The sequence below is a fragment of the Mustela nigripes genome, chromosome 9 (assembly GCF_022355385.1).
Source record: "Mustela nigripes isolate SB6536 chromosome 9, MUSNIG.SB6536, whole genome shotgun sequence".
NCBI lineage: Eukaryota > Metazoa > Chordata > Mammalia > Carnivora > Mustelidae > Mustela > Mustela nigripes.
Window position 1 is genome coordinate 11,480,324 of NC_081565.1, and position 13,212 is coordinate 11,493,535.

At 43.0% G+C, this 13,212-nt stretch overlaps 1 protein-coding gene across 6 annotated transcripts in view; it reads right to left on the bottom strand.

Annotated features, from left to right (window-relative positions):
- Positions 1–13,212, bottom strand: part of RABGAP1 (RAB GTPase activating protein 1) — a 154,046-nt gene that overhangs the window by 15,136 nt on the left and 125,698 nt on the right. For 5 of the 6 annotated variants that reach the window (XM_059410852.1, XM_059410855.1, XM_059410853.1 and 2 more), the window contains 4 exons: positions 13,072–13,113; positions 12,700–12,828; positions 912–1,004; positions 382–492 (listed from right to left, as the gene is read on the bottom strand). In XM_059410852.1, coding sequence (XP_059266835.1) covers positions 382–492; positions 912–1,004; positions 12,700–12,828; positions 13,072–13,113 — 375 coding nt within the window. Of the gene's footprint in view, positions 1–381; positions 493–911; positions 1,005–2,263; positions 2,283–12,699; positions 12,829–13,071; positions 13,114–13,212 lie in introns of those variants that run through there. The other variant, XM_059410857.1, reaches the window with a different exon arrangement.

The window sequence follows — 13,212 nt, forward strand, 5'->3', positions numbered from 1 at the left end:
CTGTGCTTATTCCACAGGCACCTACCACGCAGGGTAACAAAATCTCTTAGGAAAGATAAGTAAAGGATAATGATTAAATGCTACCGCCAACTGTGGGAGCATAAGAATTAGTCAAAAGGCCTGTCATCAAACAGTGCTGGGAAAGGAGTTCGGGGACGGCCTGTAGGACAAGAGAAGAGTGTGTGGGAAGGAGGGCTGATCAGAAAACCCCTGAAGGAAAAGGAGGGAAGCAACAGTGACATGAACAAATGATTCTGCAAGAGGGACACTTTACAGGTGACACACTAGGACAACAGATATTGTGACTCAAGGACCGTATGTGATAAAGGGAGAAGCTGAGAGTTTCAAAATAATCCATCCCTTTGGCCCTGTCAGACTCACGTTATCCAGGTCCTTCCGCAGAGCAATCTTGCTGGTCACCAGCTCATGGGCTAAGTCATCATTTTCCTGTTCCAACCTCATGTTAGCTTCTTGTAGACGCCGGTTCTCCCGCTGAAGGGTAGAAAGAAACCAGTTACGGACATGTAAAAAAAATCAGATGGAGATGATAATTTCTCATGGCTAACCCTCATGGAAGTGAAGGAAGGAGTGGCTGGTCCTAATGTGCTAGCAAGCAACAATTTCTTCTTTTCTTTCTCTGACCAGAAATACTTAACTGGCCCCAGTGACCTTGCCAAGCAGCTACTTCTGATTAACCGTGACGAACGGCCACTGTACTGTAACAACCCAGGCAGCTGGTTTAAAGCCCAACAGATCTTACTTTCTTACTTGCAAATTCAAACTGAAACTTGAACCTACAAACAATGGATCTGAATTTTTAAAAGAACTCAGCAAACCCAGTTACATGCATGATTATAGGAAATGAAAGGCTAAAAGCTCTTCACACCGACCCAGGACAAAAGCAAACGAACCTCAAATCGCTCGATAGGGTCTTCTTGTTGGGCCTGCTGTTCCCTCATGGTGTGATACTCTTTTTCGTATTTTTTCAACTTCTTCTGACTAATCTGTAGGATAAACCATGACACAAATTAAAAAGCATCAGAAAGTCTCTCAGGGCCTGTGCTGACCTGGGCATCTTCCGTCACTGCGGGAGTGGCGTAACCCCACAACCTCCGCCCTGAGTCCTGTGGTCCCTGATCACCACCCGCCCCCTCTGCCATTTTATTGTGCCCACACCAGCACTGCTGCAAGTGCTTTCTGTCTGTGACCTCAGGATACCTCGACAAGATACAGTTTATCATCCTATTTTATAGGCAACTTAATGGAGATTTAAGGAGGTTATGTAATTTGACCAAGGTCACTCAGTTAAGACGGGAAGATCTGGGAGTGCAGCCCAGGCAGCTAAACTCCATGCAAAGTCCAAGCTGTACTCACCTCACTATCCTACACCTATCACTTTCCCTCTCCACTACCTCCTTCTGTGCAGCCATCTAATAGACACAATTCTCTCTGCCCTTAAAAACACCATTCTAGGGGCACCTGGGTGGCTCAGTGGGTTAAAGCCTCTGCCTTCGGCTCAGGTCATGATCCCAGGGTCCTGGGAGCCCGAATCAGGCTCTCTGCTCAGCAGGGAGCCTGTTTCCCTTCCTCTCTTTGCCTATCTCTCTACTTGTAATCTCTGTCAAATACACAAATAAAATCTTAAAAAAAAAACCCAAAAACAAAAACACAAGAGCATTCTACCAACCACTCCACTTAGCTGCTCTTCTGCCCAGCAGACTACTGTCCTCTTGCTCTCAAGCTGCTTCTTACCAGCCACAGCAAACCACAGGCATATACATTTCACTTCCAATGCTTCATGGGCTCTCTTCAGTCTCTCTAAATCAAGCTTTTTCTCTGACTGCCCAATAGGAAGACTCTCTTGAAGATCACTAGCGTTTTCTTGTTCACTCCATCCAGTGGGTCCCAACTCTCCCCAACTAGACTTCAAAATTCCTGCCTTTCCTTCTTTAACATGACCAAATGACTCTTCTTCCCTCCAAAAAATCATCTCTCTCTTTATTCTCTCATCTCTCCTTCTACCTTAGCAGTCCCCTGCCCCTGACCTTACAGGCTAGCCTGTTTTTTCCTTCAATTTGAACATAAACAAGGGCATCCCTTTAAGATGCAACTCTTACTCTTTTGATTCCTTCCTTTAAACCACTAACTCACTCCCTTTGGTATCTTTTAAATTATACTTTTAAATACTTGGAAACATACAAAATAGAGAAGTGCTAAAACCAGTATGCGCAGCATAACAACTGATTAGAAAGTGAACACTCACTGCTTCCCGAGGCTTTAGTATAATCAGCACAGTACTTCTGGCTCACAAATCTTTCAGTTCCGGGTCATTAGGAATCTCAGAACTGGGCTCGTCTAACTTCCTTATTTTACAGGCAAAGAAACGGAGACCTCAAAATGGGAATGGGCCAGCCCCAGGTGTACAGCACCTCCAGTCTCTTGTTCCATGATTCCCTTTCCACCTCACTGCAGCTGCCTGCTGTCTCCCTCCCGCTGACTCTCTGGACACTGCCCTTGTCCGATGTTTACAGGTATGCCTCAATCAGAGCTTATTCCTGGAGTCTGGTTACTGCCTGTGGGCATGCAGCCAAGAACATAACACTACGCCCTGGCTGCCGTCTTTAGAGAGATGCCCATTAAACACTTGGGGTGAGGCCACAAGAAAGTGACATCTTTAAAACCAGATCTTCTGTGGTTTAAGGACAATGCTGGGGTAAATGTTTGTGTACGTAAGTGATTCACAAGGGAAGCACCTAAATAAAACATTGATGTGATCAGTAAATTTATAAACAATCCTAACAGATCAATAGTAGAGGAACAGACAAAAATGAGGTCTGCGGGCAGCAAACACTTCCCTGCGCTCAGTATGGGTAACTGATCAGGGAGCACAGAGGTTAGGAGGCGCCCTGGTACTTGATTTAAAAAAAAAAAAAAAAAAAAAAGAGTTGACACCAAATCCTACAAAACATTCTCATGAATCTTCACCTTCTCATTCTCATGATGGAGTAGGGAAGAGCTATTTCCCCCCCAATGAACATACATTATAAAAGGCTGATTATAAAGTAATTTCTTCTACATTTTCTTATCCCTTAAGATAAATACCTCATTCTCAGAGCCAAAGGGCTGACTCTGCCTCAACACTGTAACAGTATTATTGTACACTGGGTACCTGAGAGACGCAAGACTCTTTACACATGCTACCACATTTGGTTCTGACGTTTTCATGATAGAATACAGGCATTTCTTTATGTACTTCCCACATTTTCCAAATTTTCTGCCTTGAGCATTATTTATTTTTATAATTAAGTGAACAAAATAGGGGCTCCTGGATGGCCTAGTCGGTCAAACCGTCTGCCTTCAGACCTGCCTGGATCTTGAAATCAAGTCCTGCATCAGGCTCCCTGCTCAGTGGGGAGCCTGCCTCTGCCTCCGCCCCTTCCCCTGCTCATATTCTCTGTTGCCCATTCACTTTCTCTCTGAATTAAATAAAAATAAAATATAAAATAAATACTGTTTAAAAATAATTATTAATAATTTTAAAATAATCCTGGTAATTGTTCTGGACTTCCCTAAGGTACCTTCTTGCTCATTTCTCCAGGCAGTGGCCCCTACCTGTGCTTCTGAGTCAGTCCTCAGGGGCCAGCCCTCAGGACCAGATACAAACAGAGCTCACCATCTTCCTCACTGGTCCCGAGGTCTAACTCCACCAGCTCTGGCTTGCTCTCCCATTTCTCATCCTCACTTATTCCTGTCTCCCTCTCTTCACCACCTTATCCCCCACCCCCACCACAGACCAAAGAAAAATAAAACCAACGCTGCTTATAGTGGGTTCTCACCTGATCCTGACTTTTGGAGCATGGGTGGCTGTATGCCACAACCAAGTAGTTCAGGCTTCCCCTGAGGAATGGACCTCATGAAAAGGCAGATGCCTGATACCTAAATGGGGAACCGATAGGTACCAGCTACAAAAGCCACAATTCCAGCCTCCTTACTAGGCTGCAGCCCAGAGAGACCAGTACCTGTCAGCCTGCCTGTCCCATTATCAGTGCCCTCCCCAGGCCAGAACTGTCTCATTGTCGTCCCCTGCCCATGCACAAAGAGAGGTGCCCACAAATGCTTGTTAAATTAATGAGAAAGGACCCCCTCCTCTTCTTTGCATCGACCTTTCTTCTGAACAGAAATGGCAACCACAGTGAACACAGAGCGCAAGCCTGGTCCCCTGCCTGAACAACCCCGTACCTGGTTCCCTCCTAATCACCTCTCAGAGACGAGCTCCAGCACTGCTTTACTGAACCCCTCCCTGGCACTTCTTCCCCCTTCCAGGCTAGGTCTTCGCTACATATTCTCATAACATCAAGTCAATTCCTTTATGGCACCTGTCCAAGTTCACAATTATTTCTTTATGTCCTTACTTGATTTGTCTGTCTTCCCACTGGGAAACACGCCCCATCTGTTTTGCTTACCCCACATCTCCACGATCTAGCTCAATGCCTGGAACATAACTGGGGCTCGATAATCAGATGCCGAACAAATCAAAGCCAATGGCCTTCCTTTTAACCTAATAAGGATGCAGCAGGACATTTGTTTACCTAACAGTTGAGCAGTGTTCCTTGTGAGGCATTAGTGATACAAAGATGTATACAGAACACGATATGCAAGCTCCGCAAAGGTAGGAACTTTCATTTACTATAAAATTCCTAATGCCTCGAAGAGACTGCAAGCATGGAAACACTCAATGAACAGACAAAGTCCCCACTCTTAAAAGTCTACGGTTCATTTTATCTGTCTCTTACTTATACCAATGACATGTTAATTGAATTCAGGAAGAAGGGAAGCTACAGGCGCAGTCCTGAAGCTCTGAATCTTACCTACCATTAGGTGAAAGGCTGTGAAAGCCTATCAGAAGGCTGTGAAAGCCACAGCCTCACACACAGAGGTATTTTTGCCCTCAAAGATGCTTAGTTTTGAAATTTGTTCTGTTTAAATGTACTTTCAGTGGGAAAAAACTCTTATCCCTGGGATAAGGCTATGTTTGTAATTTAGGTAAAACTCATTTTATGTCCCACTGTAATTAGTACATTGTTTCTTAACACTGTTAGAGACAGTACTATTTTAAAAGTCTCCTAAAAGCCATGGTTCCCATAAAAAGCACTGTCCCGGGGCACATGGGTGGCTCAGTGGGTTTAGCCTCTGCCTTTGGCTCAGGTCATGATCTCAGGGTCCTGGGACTGAGCCCTGCGTTGGGCTCTCTTCTCACGGGGAGCCTGTTTCCCCATCTCTCTGCCTGCCTCTCTGCCTACTTGTGGTCTCTCTCTAATAAATAAATAGATAAAATCTTAAAAAAAAAAAAAAACCAAAAAACCACTGTCCCTGTAAAAAAGCATAGAAGCCAGGGCACCTGGGTGGCTCACTTGGTCAAGCGTCTGCCTTCAGATCAGGTCATGATCCTAGGGTCCTGGGATCAAGCCCTGCATCGGGCTTCCTGCTGCAGTGAGGAGTCTGTTTCTCCCTCTGCCTCTGCTCCTCCCCCTGCCTCGTGCCCCTGTATGCTCTCATGCGCTCTGTTTCAAATAAATAAAATCTTTAAAAAACCCTAAAGAGCATAGGAGTCAACTCTGCCCCAACCCTACACCAGCAATAAAGCATTCTGCATACCATTTGAGAGGACTCATGAGCTCCCTGAGGCCATCCACAGTCTCAGGTTAAGGAACCTTGAATCAGAGAGAAGGTGGAGGCTTGGACCATGCCAGTTTGGTATCTTGGTAGAAATATGTATTTTATCCCAAACACTTCTCTTTCGCTCACTGGTCATTTATCTGTTATAGGAATTAGATAAGGCTCTCTTAAAACATCACCAGGAGAGCTGGTACTGACCTGGCAGAGAACATGAGGGAGCGGCCACTGACATGGGCGGGAGGGAATGGTACAGTCTGTCGTGGAGAGCTTGGGTTTGCAGATGGACGGACCCAGGCCTAAGCCCTGGTTCTGCCACTGACCCACTCTCTGTCCCTGAGGGTGAGCTGCCTTACCTCAGCTTCAGGTTCCTCATCTGACAGAATTCCAACAGTCCTTCTGAGGACTGCTGTTAGGAGGACTGCATGATAAAAACACATCAAGAGCTCAGAAGAGTGCCTAGCACATGAGGTCTTTTTAATGAAAAGGGTGGTTATTAAGTGTTACTATTAATAATACCTACATTCTTGTCCTGACTCAGAGACAGAGTTACCCTCTGAACATGTGCTACAAGCAATGAGCCATTTAAACAAGTCGATTTGACACAGGAGAGCAGGAAATAGGTTGCGGATAGGAAATGGGAGCTGATTTCCAACTCTGGCTTAAGAAACCATCGCAAAGGTGGGAATCCCCTCTGGGCTGGAGTCACAGGTAGTCCAGGAAAAGCAGAAGGCTGAATGTTATTAGTAGCTCTGCATGGCAGGGGTGAAGTTTACTGTGCAGGGGGCGGGTGGATATGGAGATGTCTGGTATAGTGAGGAGATCTTGAACCCAAAATCCTTGTTGCTAAATAAAGACCTCAGACGTAGGTCCATCTTCCTTTTTCAGACTGTTTGTAACAGGGATTTCACTTTTTAGTTACTGATTTAAAAATCCTGAGACTTACATGGGACTTTCAAGATAGTAAGATACCTCTACACCTATTTTACTTAATCCCCAAAACAACTGTCTGCGATCACCTCATTTTACTGATGGGGACTCGAGACCTAGATAGGTAAAGTGACATGTCGAAAGCCAAGGACCCAGTCCATTAGCTGACAAGAGCTGCAGAAGAACACAAGTCTGGGGTGATTCTTGTTTCTCATCTATCTCTGTAATATGTTCAACATTGAGCACAGTTCTTGGCACGTAAGAAAATCTACAAATGTTTGTTGCTGTGAACGGACTTAAGGAAAGTCGGTATCTGGGTAGAGGAGGTCAGAACAAATGAGCATGGATGAGGACAAAGACAAAGGTCATCAACAGGTACTTTTTACAACAGTCATTGTACAGGTACCACCTGGATTCTCTTTCTCTAGCCCTGTGGCCTTAACCTACCTCAGGTCACATGGCAGAGGCAGAGCCAGGGTGAGAGCCAAGGTCCGTGGGACTCCAAGGCCTGCACTCGTAACCACTTGAAACAAATCAACATCCTATTTAATTTCTGAGCCCTTTTATTTAATTTGTTTGAACAGTTCAGGCTCGAACTCCCTCAAAGATCACTAAATAGAATTAGGCATTCTGATTCTCCCATCAGAGTATTTTTCTAAAATGCAAGTAGCGAATAAGTAGCAGAGAATCCAAACACAGATAAGAACCAAGAGAGAACAGCTTCCTAAAATAAATTAAGGCAGCAGTGGGCACTGCTACCCTATGACAACCAGCAAAATTTAGAGTTCATGCAGAAAAAAAGAGCTTTCACTCACAAGTTTTCTCATGAAATTCAATCTAAAAGGTAGAAAATAAGTACAGAAGTAAAACTGCAGCCTGGTCTAGTCCTATGGAAAACTGAACTTAGCTACAACTGAGTTAAACTGACAGAGACTGCACTTACCTGCCACTACAAGACAAACATCACCAAAAATACAAAGGGCCCCTCTCCCGTTCATCAATCCCTCCTTTACAGAACGGTACACTGAGGGTAAGCACTGACTTTAGTCTGAAATTCCGGGGATCTAACCCCAGCCCCATCATTTACTAACATTACACTTCTTGAGAGTTTTCTTCAATTCTCTAAGCTTCAGTACACGCATATGATCACTGTAAGGATTAAGTCACTATGTGCAAACATTATGCAAGATTATGTGAACACATTAAGAAAACAACACTGATGAAGCCATGGCAATCACAGGGTTTAAGATACTCACACACACTAATATACAAATGATCAGAGCAGAGGATGAAGTTCAGACTAATACTTCTTTCAGCTCCTGAAGAAAAATATCCCCCAAAAGCAAAAATTCCCAAATGCCAGGGTTTTCTGTTTCTCTAAATAGCAAATGGTTAGGCTTACATTAATTTGGAGACACTGCTATTTGGTTTCTGTAATATCTTTTTCTACAAATAGTCTGAAGTCTTGCACATTCACTTTAAGTTTGAAATAACACATCCCAATGAAGCAATCAATGGTTCAGAAGACCCATTTCACCTTAGACAGGATTCCAGAGTAAAAGGATCCAAGTTTTCATTCAGGTTTGCTCTAAGAAACCCATTGGCCATCTCTGTTATGGCTCTTACTTCTTCTGAACTAACCTAAACCTTACATATTGGACTTGCTCTCAAACATCTTAAAAAAACAGTTATTCCCTTATTTCTTGAATCAAAAAAATTTAAGACCTAAAAATTAATTTTTTCCGCATTTTCTCCCTCTAAACACGATGCATGGCCCAGTTATGAGTATAAAAGGGAGCTCTCAGGACCATTAATGATCTCCTGGAACAATTTATTTATAAAGAGAAATTCCTGGGGTGCCTGGCTGGTTCATTTGATGGAGCATGGGACTTTTGATCCCATGCTTGGGCTTGAGCCCCACAATGGCTGTAGATTACTTAAAAATAAAATCTTGAAAAAAAAAAAGTGAAATTCCTTTTAAATCTTCTATCAGAGGTAGAAACAATCTTCTGATCTCAAGATAACGACCCATAAAGGGAGGAACTCTATGGATGGCTCAATGAATTCTGATGTATGCTGTTAAACTTGAGATTAAGAGCGGAGGATCTAAGACTCTTTTATAAAAAAAGTAAGTAAAATATCTCAGTTGCATAATAAAAGTGAGGAGCAAGAATGAGAAGGGGAGAAGTAAAAAGGACTGAAGAGAAAGAAATGAAGAAAGAGGCAAGTAAAGATTGACACAGAAAAAGATTTTAGAGAAAAGGAAGACACACAGGCAGAGAGAGGAATACAGACCTTTTTGAGCAACACACCCATCTGGTGGCCATTTCAGATATTGCCACACCAAACCTAATTCCTGCTGCAATTCTGCAGTAAGAGGCCACACAATGGCATGGAAAGCTTTGGGAAGCTTTGGAGTCAGAAGGCCTGGCCTGAGTTCCACTAGGTCTCGCGTCCCCACCCAGCTAGTTCCAGGGTAAGTCATTTGGCTTCTACAAGCCTCAGCTGCCTCACATGACTTGCCCTGCATACCTCACAGGGCACTGAAGGGAAGAAATGAGATACCCATAAAAATTACACAAATACTGGAAATTACAACATCAAAACTGTTAAAACACAACAACAATAAAAGCAGGTAACTGTTTCCTCAACTGGCATGTGAGGCAAAGTATTCCTAATTCCCACCCTAGTCAGGAAGTACAACTGAGAAAAACCAAGCCACAATATTTAAGAAATTAAAAAATAATGGAATGGGATTTCAGTGAGTTACAAAGCCAATGTTTCCTTTCTCAAGAAGGTTTAAAAGCCAGTTTCCAAACTACTCACAACAAAGCAAGCATCCCCTTTTCCATGTCTAGAGGGGGCTCCAAACCCACAGATGATCATATATCGTTTTCCTGCTGACGGAGGCGCGCCCACTGACGCAGTCCACATAATGCAGGGCTCATGATTAAGCCTGCCGATGAGTTTCCTTATTTCTGAGTCGGCAAATTATCACTGGGACTGAGATTCTTTGCCAATAATTGGCTTAACTACTGCCTATATTTCTCTTAATAATTTTTGGCATTAATAAACCTACCCGAGTACAAGTAACCATCACTAACTAGACTACATCCCACCTTTTAGCAGAACAATTTCACTCTTATGTCCTGGTTCAATGCATAGGCTTTCCATGCCATGAGTCAATTTTAAGAAAAATTTGATCTTTCCCACCCAAAACCATGTGCAAGTAGGGGGAATCATCCAAAGTGTATGCCTGCCAGGCAGTGTTCTCCAGGGCCAGAAGGAATTATGTATCTAAGCACTAAATGTATGTGCTGTGCAGCTTTGCCTACCTTAACTCCATGAAAGCACAGGCAAAGAAAAAAAAAGATATTAGACACCTCCAATCTGGACTATGGAGATAAAGGATCCACATATTGTTAAAGTGTTTCAAGCTACTGAAAACACAGAAAGTAAAACCTTCAGCTGGAAGCTACTGTAAGCCTTCCCCAAAGCCCCTTTAACTCTCCAACTCTTCTTCATAAGACAATACTTGGTAGAAATTCAGCAGTGTATCATTTAATTTACTCATTCAACAATTTTTATATGCCAAATCCTGTTCTTGTGCTGGGGATCTGGCAGGCAGACAATAATCAAATGAACATATTAAATAATGTTAAGTAAGAATAAGGGATATGTGGAAAATTAGGCAAGGTAAAGAGATCAGGGTGTAAAGTGTTGAGGGAGCTGCTACTTTAGACATGGTAATTAGAGAAGGCCTCTCTGATGGCATGATATCTGATCATAAGACTCAACGAGGTGACGGTGACACCCTGTTGACATCAAGAAGATGATGGGCAGAGAGACCAGCCTGTGCAAGAGGCCTGAGGAGTGAACATGCTCAGCATGTGGGAGAACAGCAAGAAGGCCAGGTTGTCTGAAGTGGAAGTTGTAAGAGGGAAAAGGAGGAGGAGGTGAAATCAGAGAGACGGTCAGAGGTCAGAGGGTATAGCACCTTGTAGGCCAAGGCACAAACTTTTGAGTTTCATTCTGAGATAAGAAGTCATCAGAGTTTTAAGTAAGGGAGAGATGGGATTAAAAAACACCACTGCGGTGCCTGGGTGGCTCAGTCTGCTGAGCATCCGACTCTTGGTTTCGGCTCAAGTCATGATCTCAGGGTCCTGGGATCAAGCCCAGCATCATCACTGGGCTCTGTGCTCAGTGGGGAGTCTGCTTCTCTCCCTCTCTGCTTGTTCCTCCCCCCTGCTCTCTCTCTCAAGTGAAAAAACTCTTAAAAGAAAAAGAAAAAACCACTGTGGAGACAAAGATATGGAGTCCACTGGAACATTCCAGAAGACAAGTGACGGTGATGGTTACACTAGGGTGTTAGAAAGAAGGGGCAAAAGCGATCAGATTCAGGGTGTACTGTGAAAACAAGGCTGGGATGGAGGATGAAGATGTGGTGTGAGAGAGAAAAAGGTATTGATAATAAGCAAGGGTTTGGGCCTGAGAAACCAAGTTCCAGGAACTTAAGATAGGACACTGGGAAAGGAGGTTTTGGAAGGGAGGAAATCATCAGCAACTAAGAGGACCTCTCTTGTATGAATCAGGCTGAAGTGGGAAGAGCGACTCAGAGAACCTCAGAGTTCACCTGGTTCTGTGCTCTGTGCACAAACCACCATCTGTGAAAATGCTTCTAAAACGTGTGCATTTGATATCTGCTTGGAAAACCAGTGGGCGCACGGGTTGCTCAATCGGTTAAGCATCTGCTTTGGGCTCATGTCCCATGTCATGATCCCAGGATCCTGGGACTGAGTTCCATGCTGGACTCCTTGCTTGGTAGGGAGCCTGCTTCTCCCGCCTCCCTCTGCTGCTTCCCCTGCTTGTGTTCTCTATCTAAAATAAATAAAATCTTTACAAAAAAAGAAAAAGAGAACCAGAGAGGCAATAACCATAATAAGAGCCATCACTTCTTGAACCCTTACTAATTACTAGACAACATGATAAGCACTGTACACAGCGTAGTTAATCCTCACACATGACGGCACTTAACCACAGTACCTGGCACACGGGAAAATATCATTAAATCTTTTCCAGAGTACTTGTGAACTATGTAACATTTTAAGTTGAACAATAACTTAATTATTTCACTAACTAGAGTCTCTATTTCTTTTTCAAATCCTTGATTCAATTTATATTAGGATTTCTATTGTTTCTCAGGCTTAACAGGTAGGTAGTTTTAGTACTTCCTTTCCCTTTTCACAAAGAGGGCAGGCATTCCAGGGTCTGTTACCCAGAGTTTCCAGGTTCAGCTGCTTCCCAAAGGCCCCAAATCATATTATATGTCTTCATGAGCATTAAAACCCTCCATATTCCCCTGGGATGCTATTTTACCACTTCACACACACTAGCTTTGAGCTACTGTGATTTAGGCACCTGGGATTTCTCTTTTTTCTTTCAAGTTCATCCAGGTATTTGATACCTCCAAGTGTTTAAAGAAGGGCAGCCTAAGTTAGCTTAGACATATAAACAGAACCGGAAGCCCACTATTATTTACATACGAGGAAATTTTGCCTTACATAGGTAACATCACTTTGAATTCAGATCTCCCTGATTCCAAGTCTGTGCTCTGGTTAGTATAAAACGAAGTTTCTCCCACTCACATTACAACATGAATACAAGGAGATGCTACCTTTTTTTTAACCTTAAAAAAATTTATGCAAATCATAAATGTCACTGAAAGTGATAAAATTGAGTTTCCATCATTATTAGTTTCATTTTAGGGAATTTCTGACCAAAACCATAAATATGTGAAGTTATAAAGAACAACAGAGGGAAAATCATGAAACCGGAGTCCTGCCACTGCTTAGCTGTATGATGCTAGGAGCTCCAGCCTCTTTGTTTCCTGAGTCTTCAAAATGAGAAGAATACCTTCCCTGAAGTCCAAAGGCTGGGATGTGAATGAGATTTAATGCACAGAGTATATATAATATGTGAGAAAATATTTGGAAAAAAATTATACAATACAAACATCATCATATAAATGTTCATAGTTTGATCAGGAACGGTAAGACACAAACTAAAGAATATAAATCAATGCAAATATTATTTTACCTTCATGCTGCAAGCTAATTCCATTAGTTTTTTTGCATTTTCTTCTGAGCGGTACCTCTTAGGAAGCTGAACCCTGAAGAATTTCAAGGCACCTTCAAAGTCTGTCAACAGCAAGTCATCCTTAGAAGTCTTGAAGAAAGAAAGAAAGAAAACACAACCATGTATGGGAAAAGTTCTTCGCACTGAAGATACACAAGAAGCATTTTAAAACACCAGCACCTTTACAATCCCCAGAAGATACTTCTTAGCCAGTGCCTTGAGTCACTGTCAGGGCCACGGCTACCGCACGGTGGCTGCTTAGAAGGAGATCAAGACCAAGATACTTCGAGTGCTGGACAGGGGATGTCACTCAATTTACAAATAAATGTGTACCTTTAATAATCCAAGGGCGACATTAAAAATAACACTTATTCCCTAAAAGAGAAAACACAAAAAGAGAAGATTTTCATTGATTATATCTGGACCAGTCAGCTATCTGTCCCCAGAATGCCCCACAATTCTAAAGAAAGTATA